The following is a 22,571-nucleotide window of genomic DNA, read 5'->3' as shown; positions in this document are numbered from 1 at the left end:
TTTTGGTCGATCTGAAAGCTACACTACTGGTGTGACACACCACGAAATATGTTACACTGAACTCCTGTTGATGGTTATTACTTGTTCTGCTCTAGATTAAACAATAACCACCAATGAGAAATAAGTGTAGCTAATTCCCTGCATGACAAATAGAAAGTGATGGCAGAACGCTCTGGTGGACTAGTAGTTAGAGTGTCTACCTCAGATGTGGGAGGTCATGGGTTCAATCCCTGGTTGAGTCATACCAGAGACTTACAAAAATGGTACTAACAGCTGCTTAGCACTCAGCATTAAGAAGTTAAGTGTTATGACTGGTCAGCCTCAGGTGTCAGGATCATGTGATGGTGGGACATCATGCTACATGTCTGTGGCATGATGCCTCAGTGCTAGACATCACTATAAGCTGTCACACTGCAGACATCGTAGTGATATGACTGAAAAATTGTTAAAGCCACGTTAAAAATCCAAATCACACACACACACACACAGAGAAAGTATTGGCATAGCAACAGAAACTCTTTCCACAAAAGTCATTAATTGATATCTAAAGCACTTACACAGTGATGCTGCGGTGTGCGTTACATGAATAATGCAAATTTTGAATGAATTCACGCACTTGGAGATCAGGAAATGCGATATTACTCCCGCATATGAAAATATGTTCAGCAAAGTATACAATTTTTTTTTTAACCATTCTTGTTGTGACATCTTTTTTTGGGTAGGTAACTGATTAAACATCTGTATTCTTCTAGCATGACATAAATGGTTGTTGAAGTAGATGGTATTGGCATATTGAGCTCAGGATTTAGCATTATGATGCAGTTTGAACCTTCCATTATGGAAGATTTACAGATTCTTAAAATACCCAGAAAACCCCAAAATGTCTCATTCCTGTCATAGTTTATCTTCAGATTACCATACTGGCTGATGATAGTGATGATGATAATGATGATGATAAGAACATTTCAAGTTATGAAGTATATTGGATTATTGGAGCTGGGAAAGTGTTAATTAAGATACCAGTGAGTAATTTTAAGTCCAAAAATAGTTTTAAATTCAGTCAGATGTACATGTTGGATGGACAAAAATAGCATAATGGTTGATCTCCCTTTCAGTGGTATTTATAAATTTAGAAAGGCAGAATACTGAGCTTAATTAAAATACAATGTAAAAGTAGAACTCAATTTTCATTTCTTTTATCAATCAGCCCTGTGGATTATACGCAACAGAATCATATATGCATATCAGGGTTAAGATAAACTGAATAAATTAGTAATAATGAAAAAATAAAATTAAGAATTAAAGATATTTATTTGAATACTTCTGGCTGCACAAGCAGACTATGGCATTGATGGACTAAAAACCCTATTACAGCATTATGGAACAGAAAAGAAATCTGGCACAGTAGTCGATAAACTGCTGATTCAAGAACAAAAGTGTACGTTAGTGATAAATCCTTTTGGAGCAAATGTATCCAAAAGATAACATCTGTGAGCTCTGGAAAATTGTACATAACAACCATAAAGATCAGTTTCCCAACATATTCAAGCTATGTGTTATGCCCCTTCAAAGGAAGCACAGAACACTATTCATACACAGAAAAGAAACAGAATATGAGACATAATGACCAGATTAATACACATACAACTAGATGTGTCATCTTTTTAAGATTTTGATTTCAGTAGAACTCTTAAAAAGTGAAGCAGGAAGAAAGAGGTACAGATATTGAAGTGTTAGGTCAGTGGAATTTTTTTTAGCACAGAATCGACAGTGCAGATTTGGTTGCATATTGGCTTGTTTCATGATTTTGTGGTTGCATATTGGCTTGTAACATGATTCTTTAGTTGCATATTGGCTTGTTTCATGATTGTTTGGTTGCATATTGGCTTGTAACATGATTCTTTGGTTGCATATTGGCTTGTAACATGATTCTTTGGTTGCATATTGGCTTGTGACATGAGTTCATCAGATGCATATGTTTTGTAATGACTTGCAAAAGTTGCAACACAATTCTGTGTATGCATATTGATTTGTAGCATGATTGTGGATCATTATGGACTTGTAGCATGCTCATGTACATCTATATATTTATACAACTTGTAGCATGATCCTTTGGATACATATGGGCTTGTAGCATGATTCTATGGATAATATGCGCTTGTAACATGATTATGTGGATGCATATTGGCTTGTAACATAATTTTTTGCATGTATATTGCTGTAACATGATTCTTATGATGTATATTGACTTGTATCATGATTCATTGGATGCATACTGGCATGCAATATGATCCTGTGTATAAATATGGGCTTGTAATATGATCCCATGGGTACATATGGGCTTGTAACATGATCCCATGGGTACATACAGGCTTGTAACATGATCCTCTGGATACATATTGATTTAGCATAATTGTTTTTAAGCATATCAGCTTCTAACATGATTCTGTCTGTTGATGTTACTATTGACTTGTAACATGACATAATTCAATGAATGGTGGCTTGTCATGATTCTTTGGATGTGTATTGACTTGTAACATGATTTGTGTTGATGCATCTTGGCTTTGACATGTTTCTGTGGATATATATAAATAATATGTAACATGTTTCTGTGGATCAGTATAAAATCTAACAAAATTCTGTTTGATGCATATTGTCAGATTAACCTTTTATGGAAAAGATATGGGAGAAATATTTCAAGATAGGTTAGGCATGAGGCCTAAACACATAGGTAAAAAAGGTTGTTGTTGTTGTAGGGTTTAACGCCATTTTTCAGTACATTATAGGCTATACATGGTGGCCAGTATTAATGGTGTAGGATGAACCTGGGAAAACACCGGAAAGAACCACCGACCCACGAGAAGCTACTGGCAGGCTTTCTCACATACCTAAATTGGCTGAATCCGAGACTCGAACCCATGCAGACAGAGGTGAGCTGGCAGTGATCCATAACGGAGAGTGCTTTAAACCACTCAGCCACTCAGGGCCCCAGGTAAAAAGGTAATAAATGGTTATATAATGCTAAAGAGTAACATTGGAAATTGTATGTGTTAAAAATATTTTTCTATGGGATTTAGGCCTAGTTGCAGTAATTTTGGGCATTCTTTTTGGGGGTTATAAGGGGTGCGAAATCCTTAAAAAAGCATCCATGACTTATATTCATCAATATTTCTTGATTAACACAAAAATCTTCAATTATTTTTGTGAAGCCAGTGATTAGCATGAGTAAAGATGCACTGTTAGTCCAAACATCTGTTAAATGGTTGTGTTGCCACTGTTTAGCTGATAGTAAAAATGTTTCAGAAGTTCAGAGATGTGTGGAATTGGTGTCTTGCCAGAGTTTAGCAGAGAGTAAGGATTCAACCAGAGGCATAATATTTGTGAAGTAGGTGTGTTGCCTGTGTGCTATTTATTCATGCCTGTTGTTGTTGTTGTTCTAGGGTTTAACGCCATTTTTCAGCACAAGATAGGCTATACATGGCGGCCAGTATAACTGGTGGAGGAAGAACCCTGGAAAACCCAGGGAAGAACCACCAACCCATGTGAAGCTACTGGCAGGCTTTCCCACGTACCCACACTTACCGTATTCATGCCTGTAAAGTTACATGAATAAATATTCCAAAAAGATACATGTATAATATTCCCATAAAGTTACATGTAAAATATTTCCATAAAGTTACATGTATAATATTCCCATAAAGTTACATGTATATTTCCATAAAGTTACATATATAATATTCCCATCAAGTTGCATGTAATTTATTCCCATAGAGCTATATGTATAATATTCCATAAAGTTACTATAATATTCACATCAAGTTACATTTGTAATATTCCCAAAAAGTTAGATAATATTCCCATAGAGTTGCATGCATAATATTCCCATAGAGTTACATGCATAATATTCCCACAGAGTTGCATGTACAATATTCCCATAGAGTTGCATGTATAATATTCCCAGAGTTGCATGTACAGTATTCCCATGGAGTTACATCTATAATATTCCCATAGAGTTGCATGTACAATATTCCCCCAGAGTTACATGCATAATATTCCCATAGATTTGCATGTACAATATTCCCATAGAGTTGCATGTATATAGTTACATGTATAACATTCCCTATATTGCAGTACTTTGATTTGAATAATATGGAGGCTTCCTGTGCGGCATTGTTTCCAGAAGACTTTTTCAGTAGCCTTGATATGGAGATGCCATATGCAGCGTCCTTTACAAAGGCCTTTCTCTATGGTTCTGATGAAGAGGATGACGAGACAGCAACCAGCTCAGTAATCAAATCCAAAATACTGCTGATCGGACATAGGAGGTATGGTGTATTATTTTTGACCAGTTGCACACAGAAATAGGAAAATATTATCCTGCTTCGTTGTCACGATCTCCATTTCCCATCCCATCCAAACTGGGCTAGAAAAATAGGACAGTATGTTATTTGTTAGGAATCATGACTTTCTGAACTCTATAGTGTTGTGTTGTTTTGGCATGATCTTGTTACCTGTTCTGTTTTCACAAACCAAAATCACAAGCTCTTCATGCAAGCATGTCACAAGCTTGCACAAAATATTATCTTACAAGCTAGTATTTGGAACCTTGTGGCAAGCTTGCTCAAGCCTGCACTGAAAAAAAGTCAAGCTTGCACAAACCAAATGAAAGAAATATTGCAAGCTTGCAGAACATTGCTGCATACTTGCACATTCCTAAATACATACAAGCTGGTGCTAGCATGCAAGAATTGACAAAAAGCTAGTGCAGGCTTGTGTGGAAAAAAACAAACATGAAAAAACAACAAGCATGCATATACAAGGTTCATTGCTGTAATAATGTTGCATGAAGAAGGACATTACAGACCATTCAAGAATACTGTTCATGATAAAATTATAGTAGTTAAATTAGAAAGGAGATTATATGAAAAGTAAATCTGAAATAAATGGAACAAATTTCGACTATTTCTGATGTAGATTTGTTTACAAAAAATACACATCTTGAAACAGCTTTCTTTCAGGTATAAAGTTTTAAAATGATGTTAAGAAAATATGAACTTATAAAATTATTTTGCTAATTCTCTGTATTGTATGGTGAATAGCACATGTCAGCAAATTTAAATCAGATTGTGCATTTACCAGACACTTTAAAACAACTTGGACCATTATGGGTGTATTCAGGTTTTGTATTTGAAATTATCATAATACTTTATGGTATGCAAAGTCATGTTGTGTAGATTGCATATGCGATATCAGCTTTGTTAAAATTACAAGTTCATAAAGATCATATTAAACAAGAAAGTACTCTTGGGTATTTTTACTGTACGATACAATTACAACTACACCAAAAGTGGCTGCCTTTTTACACACATGATTCTCAAATGAGATCCAACTCATGTTAGTCTTGTGTGCATTTCAACATGCAAATTAGGTAGAACTCACATGAGATATTAACTAATGTGCCTTGTGTGCATTTCAACATGCAAATTAGGTAGAACTTGCATGAGATCTAACTCATGTCATTCTTGTGTGCATTTCAGCATGCAAACTATGTAGAACTTGCATGAGATCTAACTCATGTCAGTCTTGTGTGCATTTCAACATGCGAATTAGGTATTAATTTAACTTGCATGAGATCTAACTCGTGTGCATTTCAGCATTTAACTTACATGAGCAATAGAATCTAAGAAAATCTGAAAATCACGTGAGCAGGATCACATCCATTGTATTAAGGGAACATTCTAGAAATTCTGACTGCTAAACAAGGCAAGCTCTTCAGTCTGAGGAATCTTGCATGGCCATTTTCATGAGTATGTGGGAAAATCTTCACATTTTTGTCTGCACGGCTTCACATCCATATTGAAATCCAGTTGGGGAAGGATGCTGTCAGATGGTTACTTTCCACTCCCTTTTGGTAAAACTGTACTCTATTATGTGAAGAACAAGAATGTTAACCATTTGAATACAGTAGAACTTATATTATCCGGTACGTGATTAACTGTCAGTCTCTCTTAACTGTCAGGGTGTTGTAGGTCAAAATATTAAAAACAGGTACAGGTACATATGTAGGTAATATGATTTTTTTGATGACCCGGTTTGTTGTATAATACTTTTAATGTACATATCAGTCTATTCTAATATCTGTCATGGTCTCTGTCCCACACCCTGATGGATAATCAAAGTTCTACTGTATTATAGACCACTTCTTCTAAACGGATCTATCAGAATAAAATCCTGGCAAAGGTATTTCATTTAAGTTCAACATTAGAGAAATATATCACAAGTTATAGAAATTTTTATAAGTGTTATACACAATTTTGCCATCCTTTATAAAGATTCTAATTATTAGTTTTACCATCCATTTTGAAAGGGATGACATCTGCCAAATGATTGGTATTTTACATAAGTAAACAGAAGAAAGCAATGAAATTAATCAGTTGATATTTTGACATCCTTGAAATAGACTCTCTATCATCTTTTTTGAAAATTTAAAAGAAAATAGATTAGTGCAGTGACCTCTGAACTTGTCTCAATTAAAGTTAATAGAAAAACAGAAATGAGATTAAGATGCTTATATGTAATTTCATTCTTCATCAACCTACTTTTGATAACTGCCAATAGTGCATTGAAATCTGCAGTTTGACAAGTACAGCAGTAAATAATAATGATCTGCAAAGTTGTCATCTCTATGATTATGTGCAGAAAGATTACGAAGTCACTTTTTGACATTTAATGTATTGTAAGCAAACACTGCACAGCATTAATACCATAATACATTATAATCAGCCGCCAACCTGGCTGTAGATTTTCCATCATATTCCATGAAAAAAGATGGAAAACGCTGGAAAATTCTGGAGTATTTGGAATTATATTCCAGCCTCTGTCCAGGGTAGGCTGGAAAACCCTGAACAATTCTTGCATGGAAAACGCTGGACAATTCTAGCATGGAAAACGCTGGAGTATTTGGACTATTATTCCAGGCTATGTCCAGGGTAGGCTGGAAAACCCTGGACAGTTCTAGCATGGAAAACGATGGAAAACCCTGGACAATTCTAGCATGGAAAATGCTGGTGCATTTGGACTAATATTCCAGTCTTTATCCAGGGTTGGCTGGAAAACCCTGGACAACACTAAAATTTAGCTGAAAATTGTTGAAATATTTTATGAAAACGAAATTTTTATCAGTGATGCAACTTTTATTTGATGATAATTTCAAGAAGAACATGATCCAAATTACCCCAACCAACTCCTTTATGGACTGAGGTGTTTAGTAACTTTTGAACAAGGAAACAAAAATTAAAAACTATACTTGTCACTGGTAGCTTAATAGGTTGTGCACTAGTATTCAGTAGATAACATGGCTTAAGTTGTCATAAATGTTGCTACACTTCTACTGGTGTGTCATAAAATCCAGATTACTGGCTCCTTACATCACACGAGTTTCTAAAAATATGTTCTCTTACTCTAGTTATAGTTTGAATTTATTCTGAAGCAATCTTAGCAACAGAATAACAGAAATTCACATTAATTTCTATCTAAATTTTAATTAAAAAATTTAAAATATTTTTTACAAGTGTTGTTTCATAGTTCATTCACCACATTTCTTATTTTTCTGTTGTCACCACTGGAGTCTGTGGAAGTGTGGTACTCTTGATGGTTTAACCAAATTGCAAAGCTTCTGCCTCGCCATCACCTCCCCAATGTTATACTTCTTGATGTTTTCTGAAATACAAATCATTGTATATTAATAAATAGAATCCAGCAAGATTTCAATCCCATATATATATATATATATATATATATATATATATATATATATATATATTGGGGGGGGGGTGAGTGAGAGAATGAGAGAGAGTTATGCCTGAAACATTTCATGCAATTACAGTACTTTTACAATCCCTGAGGTTGGTAATTGTAATGAGGCACTTGGCTTGATGACTAACTTAATGGGCTTAAAAACCTGTGGTTTCCATCACAAATTAAACTGGCTACCTAGCTGCTCCTGTGGCTTAAGTCTAAGTAGTTAGAGCGCCTGCTGCGGGTATGAGACGGTCACTGGTTTGAACCCTTAACTGAGTCATACCAAGACTTATAAAAAAATGGTACTATTAGCTGCCTCGCTTGGTGCTCAGCATTAACCCATTACCTCATGCGAGCGTCTTTTGACGCCTCTACTCCATTGACGTGGAAGCGCCTTTTGATGCCTGCTGTAAACATCAGCCATTTTAAGCCAGTTTTCATAGCGCCATCTTTGGGGAAAAACCCCTATCAGATACTACATTCATTTCTGTGAATGACATTTAAATCAGATCACTTGGTCACTGTTTATGCCCTGGTCGATATCTGCTATTTAAAGTAACTGGGTCATAATCTCCACTCTCCAAACTGGAGGTCGCAGATTTCATTCGGTACTTACGAAGGTTTCACGATTAGAATCACAACTACGAAAGATTCAATAACTTAGGTAAAGGCTCTGACATTGATGTAGGCAGCAATCAGTTTTTATAAATTATCAAATTCAGATGACTTAGTGATGTAGATTAGAGGCCGACCGAAACTATATTTCTGGTTTCGGCCGAAATCGAAACCAGACTGAAAGTTATAAATTGACTTTTGGCCGAAACCGAAAGTTTAACTATACCTTCGGCCGAAACCGAAAGATAAACCGAAGTTGCCGAAAACAAGATTTATTAAATAGGCCTGGGTCATGATGCAATGCTACACTTCAACAACTGAGTAGGGTAACATGTCGACAACAATCAAGTCCATGATGCACTTATCAATTTGCTGAACTGCAGCGTGGTCATCAGGCCAGACCATTCTGCTCTCGACCATTGATGTCAAGGATGTCTGCACAAAATTTGGTAATGCATGTTTAGTCGCTTTCTCTTCCATCATCATCTTTTTCCAGGCACGCTCAGTTCCGTCATTCATGGACCTCTTGGGATACGTACCATGGAGCTCCTTGTGGCAGCTGGCCAGATGACCTTTCAAGCCTGAAACTGTCTGAAGTCTTGGTTTATCGCTGCCAAGTGATAACAGTTTGTTGCATTCTTTGCACTTCGCCTTGCTTGCATCAGAATCGATTTTTGTGAAGTAATCCCACACTGCATTTTTCGGCATTCTTTGCAGTGATTAACTAATCCGTTTATTATTAACTTCAATTTTCTACTTCACACAGATTAATTCGCTACAGTTTAACTAACTGAAATTATCAATATTGTCAGACTTTGAAATCTCTGTATTCAGCACGCGAGTAGACTGAAATGCAACAGTGCCTAGAATTGCCTAGCGCCGACTGACCGGCTGACTAGAAGAGTAATAGACGCAACACTAGCGTTGCATTCTGAAAGTTAAAATAGATCTTTGGCTGATGACCGAAAGTCAATATCAGTTTCAGCCGAAACCGAAAGAAAACCAAAAGCTAATTTTTTGGCTTTGGCCGAAACAGAAACTATGCTGAAAGAGGCCATTTGCCAACTTTCGGCGCTGAAACCGAAACCGAAACCAAATTTCGGTCGGCCTCTAATACAGATGCAGACGAAATCGTAAATTTCAAGTATGAGAAATGGCAGCTACGACTGGTCACACGGCCTCACTGACATGATGGTGATAGAGTCCTCTCAAGATTTTGAAGCACATAAAAAATTCTTCAGTGAAAAATAATTACGCAGCTGTAACAATCAGACTTTAATCTTAAATTTTTCCACACATAATAGATGTGTACCAAAAATGTAAAATGGTTACAATTGCTGTTAAACATAACATACACTACACTGCTTAACAGTTAACAGGCAGGCCTATGCGTATGGAGTCGAATAGGTAACAGGTGCTCTATTTATAGCATGCTGCACTTTGTAATATAAGGTAAATGGTCAAGAGGTTAGTGTTAGGTCTGGTCAACCTGGTGTCAAGATAATGCGACTGGGTGGGAGACATTATGCTACATGTCTGTGGCATGATATCCCAGTGCTAGACATAACTATAAATTGCCACACTGCAGACATTGTTACAGCAATGTGACTAGATATTTGTTAAAGCTACGTTACTAAACATCTGAATGACGCACACACAAACTGGCTACCATATACATGCAGTTGTGATTATACCATTTAAACTGAAAGGAGATTTACATTGTCCATTTGAGTATTACCTGTCTACACTAGAATGTTTCAAGTAGTAGTTGTGTATATGTTTAAATTTCACAATAATGTTCCAGCCTTAGTTCATATAAAAAATTTGTTACAATTTGGCATATATTTTGTCATAGGTTAACAAAGTTTAAAACTCATGGTTAATAATTTAAAATATACCATAAATTATTTGAATTCTGGACTGGTCTTGGAGAGGTTGTCTTGTGTGTACTTATTGGCTCTTGCCCCAGTTAGCGTCTTGCCAATATATTCACCAGAACTGTACAGCATTCTGAATATTTATTTAGCAGCTTGGTTAAAATCCTAAATTTCACATATTTCTGCCTATGCTGGGTGTAAAGAAAAATTTAATCCAAATTTTCACCACGATGATTCATATGCACTAAGTTTCTGATATATTTACTTATCTACATACACAACTCCAGGTTACAGCTAATTTTCTAGACATTTGAATTTGAAACAAATGTGGTATTACCTCTCGCTTGCTTGATTCAAATTAAAAGATCGAAGAATTTCAACGAAGCTGTTGCCATCCAGTTGTTTGCATAACTGTGCCTTGCAGCTTTTTTTTCAGAAATTAAAGGACACAAACTAAACAAGTATTTTTGGTGAGGAAAATTGATAATGATTTGCAAGTTTACAGCTGTACATTCTTATTAATTATACAATAAGTTACTATTAAATATTACTGAAATGGCTGTATATAAATTGGACAGACAGAAACAATCTGAATTGAAGATTAATTGGAAAAGATATCTAGTGGTATATTTCCTAGTCACAGTTCGAAATTAATTAAAACAAATTTAACTTATTGTTACAAATAGTACAATGTCTGGAAAATAATAACGAAAAGGTAAAAAATACAAATACCAGTCAGATCATTAATAATACCATGGGTGAATAAAATTTAAAGTGAAATTTACAATTTGGAAATGTATATTCGCAAGGCCGGCATGTACCAACTTTTAGAAAGACAGCCATGAGATGACTGGTCATTGTGCATTAGGGATAAGTAACAAATATTGCCAATTATGTAAACAAAGCTTAAAACATAACACATACCTTTCAATACCCTTACAGGTTTGACGTTTAATTTATGTCTTCAAACAGCAAAAAAAAAAAAGAAATTGTTCCATAGGATATATTTCGTAATAGCTTTCCGTAAATTTGCGTCACGCTAAGTCTTTCGTAGCTAAGGTACTTGGCGGCCGTGCAAATAATTTTGCTACATTTGGACTGAGAAATGACTTACCTGCAATTTTCGCAATAATACACTCATGGTATCCCTTGACTCCACGACAAACTGCCATCACTTTCTCTCCCGTGCGATATTCCTTCATTTCTTTTCGTGACGAATGAACATCGGCCATACAGATTATGTCTCCCTGAATGGGACGATCATTAACCCATATAACCAGGGATATTTCGGGTTCAGTGGTCATCTTATAATCCTGGGATATTTTATATTGTACAATGACACTTTAATCGAAAATTGCGCCCAAATTCTAGACTGGTTATCCAAAGTCTTTTACGGTGCCCAATTTAGAACCAAATTTTACAGAAACTTTTTTTCTTTTTTTTTCTTCTTCTTTTTGCAGAATATTTTCGTCTAACGCATGAAATCGAAATATGCCGGCTTTTTCAATGTAGTAATTGGTTTTAAAAAAAAATAAGTTCATAATTTTATATCCCATCATAGTCAGCTTCATCAGCCATCATCATACGGAACAACCTCGGCTATTTCTGCGTGACAAAAACGTGACTTCGATACGTGAAGGCGAATACTTGACAGAAAAATCAGACATTTTATTCTCATTTGATTTATGATTTATCAAAAGAGTTAATATGTATACATCGGATACCAACGCCATGATTTGGATATGTTGGGGAAAGGATCGGTTTACAGTAAAGTGGTTTTAGAAGACAAAGTTTACGACCAAGAGGCGATATCGTGTCGAGGTGTGGAACACAAATGGAAAGACAACACAAAATGGACAGCCAAATATTATAGGTGAGTATGAAATAAACGGAGTCTCGACTTTATCTCGTTTGCCCAAGTATAAACTGACTATATGATTAACCGCCCAGCACTATATATATATATATATATATATATATATATATATATATATATATATATATATATATATATATATATGTGTATATATATATATATATATATATATATATATATATATATATATATATATGACTGGTAATTAAATTGTAAGCAAGTATAGAAGCCCACGTAATACAAGCATAGTCATTGGTTAGCACCGGCTTATGGCACTAATTATTTAGTCCTGGTATTGGTATAAATTGACAAATGTGTTTGAAGCTGCGCAGTTGAAATTCATTATATAATTGTAATACAAAATAGTTGTTAAAAGAATTGACATTTAATTTCAATAAATGTGAAAAGATATACAAGGTCAAAAACAAGTTTCCTTTTGCACCAGTTTTAAAATTAGAATAGGCATTTTTGTTTTTCAATAGATATATAACTTTCAAAGCAACCTAATTTGTTCAATTTTATTTTAACAGCCATAACCTTGTAATTGTCAGTCTTGGAAATGTTAACTCCAGTGTTACATGTAAGCCCAAACAGGGACTGCTCTGGTATTATGATAAAGTTATAACTTTCAAAGCAACCTAATTTGTTCAATTTTATTTTAACAGCCATAACCTTGTAATTGTCAGTCTTGGAAATGTTAACTCCAGTGTTACATGTAAGCTCAAACAGGGACTGCTCTGGTATTATGATAAAGTTGTGAATTTCTTGAGTATTTGTTGATCTAGTCCAAAAAGGTCTTTACATTACTGCTAAATTTTCAGACTGCTACATATATAACTAAAATCATAACTTAAGTCCTGGAAAAAGAAATTTAAAAAAATTTCACATTAATCTTAGCAAGATTAAAATTTACCCAAGTTCTACCATGAAGATGATTTTTGAACAATATGTTAATGTTTTAATCAGTCTGACTGTACAGTCTGTAAACGTTTTAATGCTGTTTGTGTATTACAGGTACTGGCATTCAGGACAAAATATATAAGCAGTATGAAGTTAATTCCACAAAGTCCATTCCTACAAGCACCATGTACTGGAGGAAGAGAAAACAATGGTAATTCCAGGAGTAGTATAGAGTTTTTTTCACATTTTAAATAATATCTGCAGCTGTCTCTCACAACACTGTTTATTTTTGTGAAGATAAGCATTATTCTTTAAACATTTGCTCTTACCTAGTACATTCACAGCTTAACATGGCTCATATCTTAAACACAGTTTCATTACCATATCAATAATTTAAGGAATAAACAAATTTCACTATACAACACTAAATGGAATTTTCAGAATTCAACAAAATCTGAATATATGGTGAAATCATTTAGTATTTACAGACAGAATATTCAATGTGCGTGTTTGAACAGAACATTCACTCTGCATGGGTTATCCAACACACCATACACAATATATGCACAATGTACACCATATACAACCAAATCAGCCAATTACAGAAATTCCAGGAAATATCTGATCAGTATTGATTCTTGCAGAACAAGATATAATAATTTATTGTTATGCTATGTACTGGCAGCCAAAATTTCAACTTAGAAATTCTGTGTGGATTTTATAACCAATAGATAGATCTTTATAAAACTAAAAGAACAAAACAAAGATTACATGTCTACCTCGTCTGGTTCAAAAGTTATGGGTAAAAATATTCTCCATAAAATGCAGAGATTTTCTTCAAATTTGTCAAATTGCATAAATGGCCAAATTAAATAGCTGATATTATCGAAACTAATTGCAGTTTAAGTCTGGAACTTTCCAGATCTCTTACATTCTATACAGAGACATTGCTCAATTTTTTTGGGAACTCAATTATCAGAAATAACAATGTAGCAGACCCCCCAAATTAACGATCTTCACTAAACTGGTCAGCGGCAAATACAGCCGCAAATATTAAAAATTCAATATCTTGGCCATTTATTTATCAGTTTTTAAAATTTAAGGTGTATTGTGTTCAGATTGCTGTAATCTATCTAATAATTCTATATTCCGTGGAATTAAAAGAATTTTTAAAAAAACATCTCCCTACCCCCTGGGCAGAACTTACATGACATCAACATACAACCACACAAAAAAGTAAAATCTGCACAACCAATAACAAAATTTTATTGAAATATAAAAATTCATGTTATATAACAAATTCAATATCAAAATGTCATGTCTGTTTGGAAAATCCCCAGTCAGCTTTGCATAATATCAAAATCTCAATAAAACAAATACTGCAGGAAATCTTTAAGAAACAACAAAACATCTGATTCAGAAATTGATTCTAAATTTGCTTCTGCAGCAGCTGTCAGCGCATGATGCATCTCCTTCTGCAAATTTGTATGCCTAAAATCATCTTGACATGAGGCTGAGCAAATCTTTTCAAAAAGTTCTTTAATTTGATCAGAAGTGACCGGAAATTTACTTTTAAGCTGATGGAGCTGGATCAAAAAACTTGAAGGTGATGACATCTTGCTCTTGATGCTTAAGGGCTATTTTTCTCCTTTGCCCTTTTTAATCAACCATGTAGACATACGGTGGAAGTCTTCATTCTCTGTAAAAGTGAAAAACAGCACAGTTAATAATTTATAAGACCTTTATCAGTGCAAGATTTAGGAAACTGATTTTTTTTCTTCCACAGTTTGAAACTTAAACATTGCAAACAAAAATTATCAAACTTTTAATATTTTTTTTGTGTATATTCTAGATTGAGATATTCAGGTGGTAGAATTTTAAATGTTTAACTTTGTGAGCATATTTTGTTTTATTTTACTTTACCAAAAAACGTTTTGATATATTTATACATAATACCAAATCATGACATTGAATGATTGATTGCTAGATTGGGAGGATGGAAATGTGTTTTTTATTTATTTTTATAGCAAAGAAACAGACAGACATACAGAGATTAATTACTATTTGTGTATGATAACAGTATAAAAGTGTTGATTTCCCAGAGAGACCAACTAAAAATAACAACGAAACTTCGACCAAGAAAAATATTTGGATGAAAACAACAGAACGAAGAAATACATTGTAACAGAAACCTACTTCCGGTTTATAAACGTCCAATAACTGTGAGAAAATGAGCAAAAAAAACAAAATATTTATGAACAGAATGATTAATTATTCACTCATTTTACTAATTCATCGAATCAATATAGGTAGTTACTATTTATTAAAATTAAATCACTCTCGCAGTCTCGGAATGCAAGATAGGTTAAAATACGGTAATTGTGAACTTCCTGTCGCAGTATACACGCATTTTATCGAAGAGTATCTTATTTAATCCATTAAAATTAAAATAAAAGAAATGCATAAAAATATTCATGAATGTTTGGAAAAGCAAGAAAAACAATACTTACCAATGTGCTATGCAATTTCTCACAAACGAGACCAAAATCTGGACCACCTGTCGATGAGAGGTCAGCCATTTCATTCGGAATCACCTCACAGGGCGTGACTCGAAATATTTGAATATGACCTTGCGGTTTACACGCTTGCGATTGGCTGCCTTTATTAAGATCTCGAAGCCATGCATATAATTAAATTCAGCGAAAATTGGGCTTTCCAGCGCATATAGGTATCATATATCAATTTTTAAAAATGGCCGAGATATTTAGCCGGGAAAATGAACCTATTTTTTGAATGCTTACCAAGAAAAGTTAATTTAAACATACATATTTCAAACTTATATGAAAATAAAGGCCGTTCCCTGCTCTACCATGTGGTGCTATTTTTAGGTGTTGACCCGGTGTCTTCGGAGATTAAATGGAATTTCCCTAGCGAAGGCAATATTTCTTGCTTTCACTGCGAGGCACTCAGCTGACCGAATCGTGCCCAACAATGAAACTGTGTTTTTTTTAGATGAAAATTACTGTTCATTCTCTAATTTTTATCAACAAACCAAACAAACAGTTAAAAAGAGCAAGAAATGAACTTTATTTCAGCATAAATTGTAATATTGGTGGTTCATCTAACAATGATGATATAGCTGGTAGAAGATGATCGTTTTTACGTTGCTCTGTCGAAAGTGCTACACGTCTTAAGGGAGGCTGCCAGTACATAGTTATGCATTGTCATTTAATCATACTTCAGTTTTTAATTATTTAAACTGCTAAATATAATTTTTACTTTCATTTGTCTTATAATGCCCTAAAACGTTATGAAACTTGAGTTGTCTTTCTGAAAACATCACATACGTTTATGAAGTGTGTGTTGTATCACATGTACTTTGTATGATTGAGTATATTATTGTGTATCAATTACTTGTCATTTACATGCATTCATTGTGTATCATGTTTGCATTACCCATGTTTAAATGATGCATGCATTAACATTGGATTTGTCGAACTAAACTACTGTAACTGTGTAATATTAACTGTACATATTCAATTCCCACCACAAAACAATAATGTTTGAATGTTAAGATTTTAATATTAATTATACATGTTCACTAAAATTTGAATTTCTCATTACATTGTTGTTGATCTAGGTGAATCCAGTTCTGTTGGTCTTGGAGATTATAAAATTGGTGACTGTACGAGTGCAAGTAATACTAACTCTTCAAATATAATGAGAATATCAACAGATGAACCAACTAGATATGGTGACAGTGACATGAGTTTTTCATCTGACTCAGAAGAAAGTATAGAATTTTAATCAAGTTCAGACGATGAACAGTATCTTCAGGTGAATGAAGCAACTCAGTCTTACCCATCCTATGTCACAGATCCCCCACTTTGTCATAGCCCCATAACAAGATATATATTGTAGTGAAATCACAAAGTCTGAACATGTTATTGCCCTTGGGGCTTTGCCAACAAGACATAATTTGTCAAATGCTAAATAGGTAGCTTTTTGGACTTAATTCAGTTGCATCTTCCTTCAGCAAACACAGGATTGACAGTTGTCAAAGATTTGAAGGGAAAATGTGAATTCAGTAAGGAGTATCTCAAATACAATTTTTATTGTGAGATCTGCAAAAAACTACTCGGATAAAGAAGAAATGTGTGAAACTGGGGGCTGTACAGGTGCAACTAATAAGTATGAGCAAACATCTCTTTGGAATGAAGTTGGCTCTGACAAAAAAGAAGACTTCCTTTCGTCATCAAAAATAGAATCGAGTGTCTTCGAGAACCTATTATTGTTGTTGAAATTGGAAATGCCATTTATGTTGCTGTTCTCCCCAATCATGAAAAGGACTAAAATGGCTCTCACCATTGCACAGCAGAATTTCATACTTATACACTGTAGTGTCAAGCTCATGTGGTCTACAGATTTGGACATATTTATGTTTATATATGCACCAGATATTTTCTGGTCAGGATTTAACTAATTTTTCAGGATTTTTTTTTCATACATGTATAGTTTGTATTACACCAACATTTTTGTATAGTGATGTTCTTTTGATAATGAACATTTAATTACATATGTGGTACATACAATAAATGATGTACTACTTCAACACTTGTGGTTTGTCTTTTTAAAGCAGGGGTCAAGTATGTGTGTGTGTGTGTGTGTGTGTGTGTGTGTATGGTTTAGTTTGTTTATTTGACTTGTGTCCTCTATTTCTCAGTATGTACTTGTCATAGGTTTGAAATAATAGTTTAGTTTCAAGTTCAAAAATCTGTGTTACAGCGCAGTTTAGTCATGATTGCTCTTTCTGTAGGTAATTAAAAATAATTCTTAGTACCAATTTTGAAAATTGACTAAGTTCTTTTTCAGGCTTTTCCATGCTAAAATTTATCCAAAACATTCTAAGTCCAAACTGTCCATCATTTTCCAGGGTTTTCCATGCTGAAATTTATCCAGAAAATTCTAAGTCTAAACTTTCCATGCTTTTCCAGGGTTTTCCATGCTGAAAAAATCAAAGTCCAAAATGTCCATCATTTTCCAGGGTTTTTGCTGCTGAAAAATTTCAAAGTCCAAAATGTCCAGCATTTTCCAGGCATGTCCAGCATTTTCCATGCACAGTATCCAGGGTTTCCATGATAAATTCTGCAAAATATTTCATTTTTCCATCGTTTTCCATGTTTTTCCATCGTATTCCAGCCTTTTCCAGAGTATAGGGTGGAAAAAGTACAGCCAGGAACTGCAGTCCAGAAAATGGGCAAAATGCATAACAATGTTTGATTTTACTCACCAACATGATAACTCCGTGATTTTAAATTATCTCTCGGATTCCATGATCAGTCGCTGCACATGTATTGGTACAGCTTGCAATGAAATTCCCCAAATTAACAAGCTGAATTATGACGGTCCAATGTTGAAAACGGAGCCTCTTTGAAATGGCAGCTGCCTTTTGTTTTCGGGACTTGGGTATGTTATATGTCAATTTTGATTTGTAAACCAGTCTTAAGACTGAAAACAAGGGAAGTAAGCGCCATTGATATCTTGATGCTGAATTAGGTCTCTGTCGTGAAAAATAACATTTCATCTTGTGGTTTTATTATTTGATTTCTTTTTTTTTAGAAAAGCAAAATTCATGAACCTTAATTCTTTGTAGAATGGGATAGGTCTTTCTCAGAAAACAATAATTATATTCATTTTAAGCTTTTATTTAGTATGAAAGGAAATGCCAATGATTTGTTTCTTCTGGCAGCAGATAATAATAATAATAATAATAATAATGATACCATTTCATACTATTCACAACACTGCTTACAGTAAAAAACAACAGGGACATATAGTATACATGATGAATGGCAAAAGCTTCAGAACAATAGAATTTTATCAATAATGGCTATTTTTTCTCTGTCCCCTTTTTATTAAACAAATCCTCATTATTTGAGCATTGATATTGTATGGAAATGTATAATAGCAGGAAATAAAATTATATTAATTTACTTATCTTGCATCTGTAAAGAATGAAGTTGTTTATTAATTTTATTATTATTATTATTATTATTATTATTGAGTTTTGATGTTTACCACATTGATAATATTAAATATAACAAAATGTAATTGCTGAAAATTAAATAATCCACATTATTAAATTAACTCAGAGGTCACCTTTAGCATAAAATTATTTGTTTTACATTTGATATCTGAAATTGTTTAAAAGTTATTTGCAGTTTATATGCATGTAGCAGGCAATAAATGAAAATTCTCCAAGAAATTGAGTCTGGAAATAGTGGAAGCTTGTGCTTTTTATAAGCCTTCAAATTGTGCAAGCTTGCACAAGCTTGCAGATGTTGGTAAGAAAATGACCAGAAATTTATTTGTATGCTTATTTTGATGAAACAAGCTTGCCACAAGGTAGTGGCAAGCTTGCGGTAAGCAAACCACAAGAATGCATGTTGGTTTTGGGTTGTTTCTGAACTAGTTAGGAAAAATACAGACTTGTTGAGCCAAATCCATATAACTGCTTTAAAACTAGTATTTATTTTCAGATTGAGGTGAAATCGTGCTAAGTTATCAGTATATTCATGCAGATTGCCAGTGTAAAAAATATCTGTGAATTTGATGTGTTCATAGTTGCCATAGTTATCAAATAGGGAAAAATAGTGGAAAGATATTTGTTGAAAAAATATTGAAATATAATGTATACATTTTCATCAAACATAATTATTCCTATTGTTTATATGGATATATAAATTATTGTTTATATATCACTTTTTCAATTTAATTGCTTGCTTTTGTTGTTTTTGAGTTTAATTATAGTGGCGTGCTCACAATTGTGCATGTGCTATGATAAATTTGACACATACAATTTACTATGCATTTGACAAACATATTTATTACTGACAAATTCTAGCTGCAGTTTTAAATTCAAATGCAATGAACTCAGTTTTCTTTTAAAACATACAAAATGTTCAGAAAGTTTGGATTTTATTCACTGATTTCAGATATTGAAAAATGTTCGAAACATTTCGTTTGTATTTATTGATTTAAAAGATAGAAAAATGGGCAGAAAGGTTGGATTGTATTTATTGATTTAAAATATAGAAAAATGGGCAGAAAGTTTGGATTGTATTCATTGATTTAAAAAGCTTAATGGACATCTTTTACTAAAAAAGCTAAATGTAGTTTTGCCTGTTCTGGTACCACTGTACATTTTCTCTATTCTTCTTATTCTGCAATATGCAGCCTGAAACCATGTCACAATAATTTTGATACATTATGTTTGTGACTGCTATTAAAGACATGTGCTGGATGCATTCTTGAATCATTGACCCATAACATAGTTTTATATTAACTTTCTTTACAGCTAAAATAATATATATATATATATATATATATATATATATATATATATATATATATATATATATATATATATATATATATATTCCAATGTTAACCTAGATCAAAGGTGTACTTATTATTGTTCTTAGTTATCTTCAGTAGTGTCTACTTTGATCAGTTTTTGGTGTAATTTTATGAGATAGGGCAGCATTATGGCTGCTACTAGTTTGGGTCTTTTGTCCTATATAGTGGTGAATTTGCATTTGGTTATGTACGGTGTTAAACATCAACTGAGTGTGGCCCTTGTGTAAGAAGGTCAAGTGACCAAGTTAGGCTGAGCACAGCAGTATGATCAGAGATGTGCGAGTTTATAACTGAAGTGAATAGGGACGCTCTTTGGTTCAGTACATGTGACCTTGGTATAACAAATAATTATTTTAATGTGAATTGGTGTGTGGGAAGTGCGGTCTTTGGATTGATCTATATTTAATCAAATTTATTTAGATAAAGTCAGAGTCCTATACATTTTTTACTTGTTTTTTATCTTCACGAAAGTAATTTTTTCCCTCCATATTTCTGTATAAAAATTTCAATCAAGTGAAACCATGTTTTATTTTACTTCAAGAGAGATTTTGAAATTATCTGAAATTGGCACAAGGAATTGTGTCCTCTGTTGGATTTTGATAATAATATTTTAGTTAGGTATGTAAATTCTAATTCAGAACTTTTTCTCAGAAGGCATATGGTACAGTTGCACATTGTCTTCACTCTGCTTCATCATGTGGATTGAAGTGCTTTTGAGTGTAGTTCATTGAACTTTGCCTGTAAGATCTTCTGTCACTAGCTGTAATGAGGACCTGTAGTCAGTTATCTGCCCTTGAAATTGTATAGGAGGTGCCACCACTACTAGTATAGCAACTGACATACACAATTATAAATGTATATTTCAAGGTATGTTTAGGTATTGATCTTGGAATTAACATTTTGTTTAAAGATGAATCATCAGGGAAAAAAGGCGAGGATTTCATGCCAAATGATGTGTTTTCTTTGTTTATTGATCAGAGGTAATTAAGAGGTAATATATTGATGGACCAGCAGCGTTGGTGCTACCTAGATAGCAATGATAATTCACTACTAGCTCCCATTCTCTAACCTGGTGTAAGTCACTCAGTTCAAGTTTAATAATGGCCTCCATCTGGTAAGATTTTGGATAGCTTTTTTAAGACATAATGGATTACCACATAATTGGTTGTAAGTATGTTAAATTACCCCAACAACCCATCAGATCACCATGTCAAGGCTACATACTTTGCTGAAATAGGACATTTTACAAGCAAAAAATAAACAGAATGCACAGAAAACAACTGAATGCAGACGTAATGTAGAATGAATGCAGATGAAATGATAATTTATTTTGCAGAAATTGGCAAATACAAATGGAGCTCTGAGGACAATGAATGATAAACTAAACTGAATGAAACAAGAATGCATTTCAGAAATGAATTTGAAATGTGATTATTTTCAAGCCACAGCATGCTTATAAATTTTAGCTGTTGATTATCTGGGATCTATTCCTTACACTGACAATTTTCAAGCCACTTACAATGATTAGATGACATCATTGTCAATGGTTGTATCTGAACACTTATATAGATGAACAAATAAGAATCGAAATACACAAATGTGCTGGCATATACATATATTTTGTTTCTACTGGACACAAGAAACTGCCTGTTGTTTAACCATTATGTAGTGACCCATTAACAGTTAAATTGAAAGGGAATTCTACCACTATCTCATCATATGTATTCAAGGTTGTAAATTAGTGTGTTTCCTTTCAGTGCTGTCTCTGTTACTCATCTGTCCACCTAGTATTGGTCTCTTTGGTAGTGCTGGTACCCTTGATTATGTGCTCTCCTGGTACTTCCAGATCCATTCTTCTGATGTGCTCTCAGCGTATATTCCCTGTCTCTGATCCAGGAGTGTCACCTCTGACACTCACATGGAAAGTTTCCTGTGGAATTAGACATATAATCTTGTCTCCATGCTCTAATCTCAAGAGAATTAATCACACCCTCATTGACCTTTCATCAGGATATAGGTGTATACATTATCAGGTCAACTCATACACTCACATCTAAATATTACATACATGCTTTGTTCTAAAA

At 33.8% G+C, this 22,571-nt stretch overlaps 1 protein-coding gene and 2 long non-coding RNA genes across 5 annotated transcripts in view; 1 reads left to right on the top strand and 2 right to left on the bottom strand.

Moving 5' to 3' along the window:
- Positions 1-4,143: 4,143 nt before the first annotated feature.
- Positions 4,144-22,571, top strand: part of LOC149770167 (uncharacterized) — a 71,379-nt gene continuing 52,951 nt past the window's right edge. Inside the window, exons 1-2 of one of the 3 annotated variants that reach the window (XM_089949297.1) lie at positions 12,030-12,165; positions 13,183-13,279. In XM_089949297.1, the coding sequence (XP_089805423.1) occupies positions 13,254-13,279 (26 nt within the window). In that variant the 5' untranslated portion in view covers positions 12,030-12,165; positions 13,183-13,253. Of the gene's footprint in view, positions 4,326-11,890; positions 12,166-13,182; positions 13,280-22,571 lie in introns of those variants that run through there. The other 2 variants (XM_089949295.1, XM_089949296.1) reach the window with 2 other exon arrangements.
- On the bottom strand, positions 7,188-11,666 carry LOC149770169 (uncharacterized). The gene is made up of 2 exons (XR_016418932.1): positions 11,407-11,666; positions 7,188-7,719 (listed from the first exon to the last, which is right to left on the bottom strand). It is a non-coding gene; the product is annotated as an uncharacterized LOC149770169 (long non-coding RNA).
- LOC149770168 (uncharacterized) lies at positions 14,319-16,018 on the bottom strand. The gene is made up of 2 exons (XR_016418931.1): positions 15,579-16,018; positions 14,319-14,767 (listed from the first exon to the last, which is right to left on the bottom strand). It is a non-coding gene; the product is annotated as an uncharacterized LOC149770168 (long non-coding RNA).

This window comes from Sinohyriopsis cumingii, unplaced genomic scaffold, assembly GCF_028554795.1.
Source record: "Sinohyriopsis cumingii isolate HCF-2022 unplaced genomic scaffold, ASM2855479v2 utg002567l, whole genome shotgun sequence".
Lineage (NCBI taxonomy): Eukaryota > Metazoa > Mollusca > Bivalvia > Unionida > Unionidae > Sinohyriopsis > Sinohyriopsis cumingii.
The sequence above is the reverse complement of the archived record's forward strand: the minus strand, read 5'-3'. Positions and strand labels throughout refer to the sequence as shown.